Source organism: Polyodon spathula, chromosome 36 (genome assembly GCF_017654505.1).
Source record: "Polyodon spathula isolate WHYD16114869_AA chromosome 36, ASM1765450v1, whole genome shotgun sequence".
In the NCBI taxonomy this organism is placed as follows: Eukaryota; Metazoa; Chordata; class Actinopteri; order Acipenseriformes; family Polyodontidae; genus Polyodon; species Polyodon spathula.
Window position 1 is genome coordinate 21,192 of NC_054569.1, and position 8,021 is coordinate 29,212.

The 8,021-nt window shown below is 35.8% G+C and overlaps 1 protein-coding gene across 1 annotated transcript; it reads right to left on the minus strand.

Annotated features, from left to right (window-relative positions):
- Positions 1 to 3,210: 3,210 nt before the first annotated feature.
- Positions 3,211 to 6,930, minus strand: LOC121303938. The gene is made up of 4 exons (XM_041234840.1): positions 6,821 to 6,930; positions 6,616 to 6,723; positions 5,315 to 5,383; positions 3,211 to 5,213 (listed from the first exon to the last, which is right to left on the minus strand). The coding sequence occupies exons 1-4, from the start codon at positions 6,882 to 6,884 to the stop codon at positions 3,688 to 3,690; spliced, it is 1,767 nt and encodes a 588-aa protein (XP_041090774.1). The 5' UTR covers positions 6,885 to 6,930; the 3' UTR covers positions 3,211 to 3,687.
- Between the last annotated feature and the right edge of the window lie 1,091 nt (positions 6,931 to 8,021).

The following is an 8,021-nucleotide window of genomic DNA, read 5'->3' on the forward strand; positions in this document are numbered from 1 at the left end:
GTCTAATATGAAGAAGTGCATGGCAAATACAAGATTATACAAATATATACAATTGGGCAGCATGCAGTCCAGTGTAGGAGAGCTGTGAGGGTTTAAAATTGCTGTCAGAAGAGGTGAGGAGGAGGTGCCTGACGGAGGTTCCACCAAGGTGTTCAAGTTCTTCTGAAGAAAGTGTGAAGCCATTTTGGAAAACACAGGACTGTAGACAGCAATTTAATCGCAAAAAAAAAACAAATAACACTTTGAGTTCCCCTTTAAGCTCAAGGTAACCTTAACTGGGGAGAATGAACTTCAGCTGACCACCGTTCTCATCCTCGATTTCTTTTTTTTTTTTTATATAATGATACACTCACCCAGTGTCTGTTTATTCACCAAAAAGTTTTTAAAACTATTTTGACAAAGATAGTTGATATCTTTCTTCAATGTTAAAAAAAAAAAAAAAAAAAAGATTTTATTATTAAATTATTAATAAAGGAATCCTATTCGTTTATGTTTTACAATGAGTTATCTTGCATTCAAATTCTGATACCTGTTGTTTCTACAGTAGGTTTATTTTTTACTGGCACAATCTAGGTAAAGTCCTTGCTTGCTTGCTTGCTCAAGGGTACAGCAGCAGAGTGTGTGTGTCTGTGCCAAACCTGGAATTTAAAACCCCACACAAGACCCTCCTCCGGTCAGGAGTCCAGAGCTCTATAACCACTACTCCACATTTCTGGTTTATAACAATATACTTTTTAGTTTAACTTCTCCAGGACCCAAATGATAACGATATTGAAACTCTCCCCAGCCCGGACTAAACTACCTAATAAATGAACCCAACCACGGGCGCCACTTCAGGCTGGTTCATACTTCCGACGCAGACACCTGCTACACCTCGGATGCAGTCAAATGAAAAGTTCTCCTAGTCTTGCTCCACGGCATGTACTACTGGCATGATGCGACCGACTATGCAAGAGACGCTATTTTGGCATCGTCCGACCCTATATGTTTTGGGTTCGCAGCCATACGAGAAAAAGGTCGTAATGACTTTCAAAAAAAGACGCTCAGGAGTACGATTTCCGACCCGCCCAAACAAGATCTGAGGAGACCAACAACTGACTGACTGACATCAGAAATTGTGTCGGACTCTGAAATATGAACCAGCCTGTTACCCAACATGTTTTTTACAGTACAAGTTTCATCCAGAATGGATTTTGTACTTACTCACCAGGACAACAAGCCTATAGATTCCTTTCCAATTTATTTTTCTATATATATCTACTATATATATATGTATATATATATATGCCCCTTTGTCTGATTTTCTTGAAATTTTGGTCAGATCTTTTTGTGGGTTGTGGTAGTATATAGAGGGAGTCTGAGAGAAAAGAGAGAAAGATGTACTATGATTATTAGATCCCCCCCCCCCCAGTTAATCCCCCCCCCCAGTTAAGTCAACCCAATTAAAGGGATAGTTAGGGTCAGCTGTTTGAATACTTTGGTTAACAATCAGGCCTGATTTGGGCCAGCCCTGCCCAATATAAATCTGACTCATTTTGGCCCTTACCATCAGAGTGAAGTTGTCAGCACCCAGATTCTAGAGGCACATCATGCCACGATTAAAAGAAATTCCTGAAGACCTCTGGAAAAAAATTGTTGATGCCTATCAGTCTGGAAAGGATTACAAAGCCATTTCTAAGGCTCTGGGGCTCCACCAAACCACAGTCAGAGCCATATTGTCCAAATGGAGAAAGTTTGGGACAGTAGTGAATCTTCCCAGGAGTGGCCGTCCTGCCAAAATCTCTCTAAGAGCAAGGCATAAAATCATCCAGGAAGCCGCAAAGAACCCTAGATCAACATCCAGGGATCTGCAGGCCTCTCTCGCCTCGGCTAAGGTCAGTGTTCATGACTCCACCATGAGAAAGACACTGGGCAAAAATGGGATTCATGGTAGAGTAGCAAGGGGGAAACCACTGCTCACTAAGAAGAACAAGAATGCTCGTCCTCAAGTTTGCCAAAAAAGCACCTGGATGATCCTCAAGAGTTCTGGAACAATGTTCTATGGACAGATGAGTCAAAAGTGGAACTTTTTGGCCAACATGGGCTTGTTAGGGGACAAATACTTTTCACAGCACTATCTATCTATATATATATTCCCCCGAGTACTGATCCAGGATCAGTGAGAGAAAAACACAGAAAACGATTTTCAGAATATAATAGTACAAGGTTATGGCAGGGTTGGGGTTAGGGTATGGTTTGCCTTCCCACTATCTGGACTTAATGACAAGGTATTTTTCGTTTTTTTGTTTCTCTCACTAGATCAGTATTTGGGGGAACAATCTGTCTGGAGCACTACATTACACCTAACAGGAAACCAGATATTTTCAAACAGGAAATACAGCATTACTAGAATCAGCTTTTGCTGAGTTTCTGCTCGATCAGGCATGGATGTAAGCTTAAAAAAAAAACACATGTCAACAACTGCCCGTGGCGCAGCGGGCTAAGGCTGTGTGCTCTTCAAGGACGTCATGTTGCAAGTTCAAACAACAGGAATTGTTTTGCTGTTTTAAAACATAAATCCATTGTTTAATATAAATGGTGTGGATATCAAACTGCTTGCGTTCCCTGGTTTGTTTTGACGTTGACCAGCACGTGGAATCACATGATTGGTAGATGTCCAGTTATTTAGCTTTTCTATTTGAATAGTTGCTACACACTCTTAAAAAGAAGAATGTGTAGCGACGATAAAAAGGAGAATAACAATTTTACCTTAGGTTTGATTACTTATATCTCATTGTGTATAAGAGGTATTTACACATTTGATGTAAGAAAGTTTCAGGCTTTTGGTACTGGTACAGATGGTAATTCTAAGTGATTTAGTTTTGCCGCTGCAACATGGTGAAAACAGCAAAACTCTTGGAGCTGTATAGAGACTCAAGGTAGTTTCAAACAAGTTTTTTTTACTTGTACGAGGAACTACCGTTCCTCTCAATGCTTTCAATTTTGTTCCAGTCAAAAATGTTTACCATAACTATCTTGTTTCACCATTCCATTAAAAAAAAAAAAAAAAAAAAAAAAAAAACATTTACTGGGTGACATTATCCATGTTGCAAGATTCCAAAGAGTCACACACTTTAAACAACTGGGACAAATCCTAGATTAGCCTTTTATTTGTTATAAGATTGTTATGCAAAGGTCTGGATCTGCACACCAAAAGGAACACAATGTTGCTTTGTTCTAATTCATATTTATTGTTAAAAATGAGCAATGATTGTAAAAACAGACGTGTTTCGGTTCACAAACAGCCATCAGTGTACACAAGAAAGGAAAACGAGCAAATGCCCCTCTTGATCTAGTTACCCTACATGATTTGATGCTGGTGTGTCCAATTTACAATCCAATATAGTGGATATATATTCATTTGGGCTGTCAATATTCGAGTATTCGAGCTCTGCACACATAATAATAAAATAACCTACGTCAATATGTTTGTAAAGACTGCCCCAATACAACAATTCAATATACTGTGTGTGATATATATATACAAAACATTTCAGACAGAAAGACATAATTGATATCAACAATGATTTAGAACTTCAGCATATTGTATCTTCTACATGAATCAACACAAAATTAAGTCCAATTCTTCATTCATTCCATTAGATGTCATTGTATGTAGAGTTTGTAACCAGAAAGATTCTGAGGTTATTATAATGGTGTCCCATTGAAACTCTGCATATCAGGCTTGATAGATTTAATATTACGTTTGGTTTCTTCCTCAGTCAACTTTAATGTTGTTGCAATTTCAGAAACCGATGGACAAAACTGAAAATTCAAAACTATGCATGTAGTAACGATTGCATTTAATTTTTGTATAATCTCCTTTTTTTCTTTTTGCTTCCTTTTGACTTCTTCCATATTTATGTCTATTGGGCAGTTTCTAAAATCAGATAAGTCATAGAAGTCATACTCACCTTCATCACCCCATTCAGCTATCTGACAAAGCACTATCTTCAAGTCTATCTTTTTATGCATAGTTTCATCTTTATCAAGATGACCATTGATAATATCCACAATTACATTAACTTCCTGGGACTGGTTTAGACCATTTTTTATCACTTGCAATACTATCACCTCTAATAGAACGTGAGCTCTAATTGTCTTTAGGGAATCTTTCATGGCAGTCATATAATCTAAAGTGTCCCTCTGTTTCTGTAATATGTTGTCTGAAGTGGTACTTTCAATGTCTATTTCTAGGAGCTTATAAAGGTCAGGTAACTTTTCTTTGATATTCAACTGCTGCTTTAATGGTAGCTCTTCAAAAGTGGACTTTGTGTCACTTATGTAAAATGTAAAGTTCTTAAAAATATCAATTGATAGCCTCCATTCTTTCTGTAAAGACCGTTCTGTTATAGTCAGGTTTTCTAATGACACTTCAAGACTAGAGTATAGAATTTCGTGATTTTTAACTAATTCTTTCATCTCATTTTCTACACGAATAAACTCACGTGCTTGAAGACCCTGTGAAAGGCCTGCCCCTAGCAAAGAAAGCCCTGTGGTTACCCAAAAGCCTTTACTCTTATAAAAATTATTTGAAGAATCTTTGATATATGTAGTTGCAGTTTTAACAAAACCTTTTACTTTTGCTTTGAAAACTGTTGACTTGCTTACTGCTGTAGAAAAGTCATGCTGTGCATGCCACTTAGACATGTAGGCTTTTGTATTCTCATGATAATATGTTCTGAATGATTTTTCCCTCAGAAGGCCTGGTTGTAAAACGTCTGCGAAGACATAATAAATCTGCTTTATACTCTTCTTAGCTACATAACTAAAGAAATGTATTAAAAAATAAACTAAAGCTTTTATCCCTATTGTTATGCCAAGTTTCCTCAAATATTCACTTCTTTGATCGCTGAATTTTTTCTCAATGTTTTCAGGAATGTTTGCATCACTCATATTTAATGTGCCATTTATTCTCAGTATATACTGTTTTGATGTAATTTCAGTTTTCCATAGCATCATTAACACACTGACCTCCGACGCCAATTCCACAGTATCCTTAACATAATCATAAATGTTATCATTTTGAACAAATGACGTTGTAAGCTTTTCTACCTCCGATAGCAATAGATCTCGCTTGTTGGTCAGAATTATTGAAAGGCTTTTTTCCTTTTCTTCGTATTTTTTTATTTCATCTTTATACGTGCATATCATTGGCCTGTAGACACATCCATCTGAGGAAAAAAAGAAAGGTCTTTAAATACACTGTGGAGTAAAACATGAAAAAAGGACTTGAATTACTTATCCACTTTCCAAAGAAATGAATCATTCAAACCTTTTAAAGCATTTGCTACAGTCAGTGCAGTGTCTGTCACTTCTAATGAAATCTGTATCAGTGCTCCAACTGTTCAAGAAAAACAAAGGCAGGTATGTCGTCATGGCAGGAGGGGTGATAAACATGCTAACAGAGACAAGTGTTTGAACAACAGATCAATAATCACAAGTTTATGTATGAAATTACTTTAGACAAAGACCAATACAGCTTGTTTTTTTTCTTCTGTTTCATTGCTTGGTCTATTTAAAATTTTGCAGTTTGAGCAAAATCATTTACACAAACCCAGAAATAGCATTTCATTTCTGTCTTTTGGACAGGGAAATCGCAAAATAGTTATTGCTTTAGGTTACTGTCCGAATTTGATGTTTGCATGCTACGTGTGATAGAGGTTACAATGAATGATGAAGACAAAAAAATATGTTTAAATCTTATTTATACCATGCGAATGGTGTAACAAATATATAAACAGTGATCTAACTTTATTTTCTGATATGTGTGATTTGTTAGTTCTACAAAGTTTAACACGACTAATGATATAATAAATAGTCCAATCAATTATATATACTTGTATACTGATATTGCTGATCGGTTTTTAAACAGTTGTTTGATGCATTTGTAAAGTATTGTTCCCAGGGTGCTGTATAAAGGGGATCGGTACATCTGTAATGGTCCATTTATTGTTGTTTCACTCTATAGCCATCAATGAGGTTGCATAACAGTGTAAGACTTGTCATGAGTGCGATTTAAGTTTATAATTGCTGTAACTAGTGTAAGGGTTGTTTTTTGTAATTGAGTTTTGATTCCATATTCATAAAAATAATATACAGCTTTATAGTGTTGTCTGAATTTTTTTAGCATTTCTTTCCGTATTCAAATGTAATCTAGTGATTCTCTTCACTTTTTCAGTTGTGTACTTCGCTGTGTTGTGGTGTGATAATATGTTTTGTGTTTGTCTATTTTTTTCCCCCACTGGAAATTTGACAAATCGTGCCCTGATTGTTCTCTTCTACTTTTTAAAAATAATTATTAGCACTGTTTACACAAGTTCATATATTCCGCAACAAGGCGACAAACCTTTTAAATTGTGTAGCTTATAAAACTGTTGGAGAATTCAAGTGCCTTTATAGTTTTATATTTAACTTACCAGTTCACACAATACAGGCAAGATCTGGGCAAGAGAGCGTCTAATATTCAATGTACTTATGCCATGTAAACATTTGAGCGCATAAACAGTAGTTAAATTCAGCTTATATACTATCTATTTCAGAAGCGTGATCTTTCGCATTCAGAATATAACTCACCCCATCTCTTCTGTCTCTGGTGAATGTTCAGACTTGAAGAGTTTTTCTGGTCCATATCAAGTTCTTTATCAGTTATCACTGCTGGTGTATTTTTTGAAAGTATACATGCTAGCAAAAAGGTAAACATATGAATACAATTGTTAGTGCTGCATTTATATGCATATAATGTTACACTCCTGAGGCTTCTAATTTCTTTTCCACTTACCCTGAAAGTTTTCAAGTAGTAAAAGAAAACAGATTAAAAGCCAACCTTTTTTTTTTCTTTCCATATTGAAGATTGGTTGCGTTGTTTTCACTCGTAAGATCTGTGCCTGCTTTTATAGAATTTTCTAAACTTGGACTGTGTTTGGTTTTAATCATTTACTGACCTTACTGACCTTACAAATAATCTCTGACCTTATTGTACTTACAAATAATCCCTCAGCTTTGTAAATGACAAAGTCAACAACAAAAAGGCCATTATCGTTGGTCATGGATAAGAATCAGTTATTGGAAGTCCAGTAGTCACCTTTTGAGATGAAACTGCTGACATCCACCAAAAGTAATTTAAAAAAAGAGAACCTTTTTATACTTAAAACAACACCAAATTAACAGTCTATAAATACTGTGTTCAGCCTGAGTTATATCTTTTTCAGTCACCCTTTTGAAGTATGTACGCTGCTCTTTTGTTGTAAGAAAACATTGGATTCCAATCCTAGGTTTGCCTCCATTAATGCCTATATGCATAAGTGAACGCAGTATTTAAATAAGTCGGTCAGGTTCTGTCTTGTATGAATACTCCAACAATGTGGTTTGAGGTTACAATCGTAGATCTCCCAAAAACAATACAAAATTCTGGACCTGAACTAATAATGAAGACTAATAATTCCAACATTAACAGTAACCACTAGGTTTCACTGTACAATCCCCTTCAGCCCGACACTGTATATATTGTCACTGTATATAATGAAAAAACATCATCGTCAAACATTATCATCACAAATCATTTTGGACACAAATAATGGAAGCATTGGTTAGTAGCAAATTAAAATGTTATTTGAATGCAAACAATATCCTAACTAGCTTTTATAGTACAATGCATTTAAGCAATCAGCTTCATTCAACTGCTGGCATTAGTTCCCTGAGGCCTGCACAACTCAGAAGTAGAAATTTATATGCAGCGGTGTTTGTGTTACAGACAGTGCAAACATTTGGACTACACATCACTACATCAATTATTTGACCAATGAGCACCATTTAGTCAATAATTTTTGATTGAGCATATATGTGCATATATCTGCAATCTTCAAGGAGTAATAAACATGTTTTACAATTGAAATTTAGTAGAGGTCATAGGACATGGTCATTGTAATTTTTTGATAGAGCATAAATGTGTTCCCATATGTGTTACATAGAAACCATGTCCC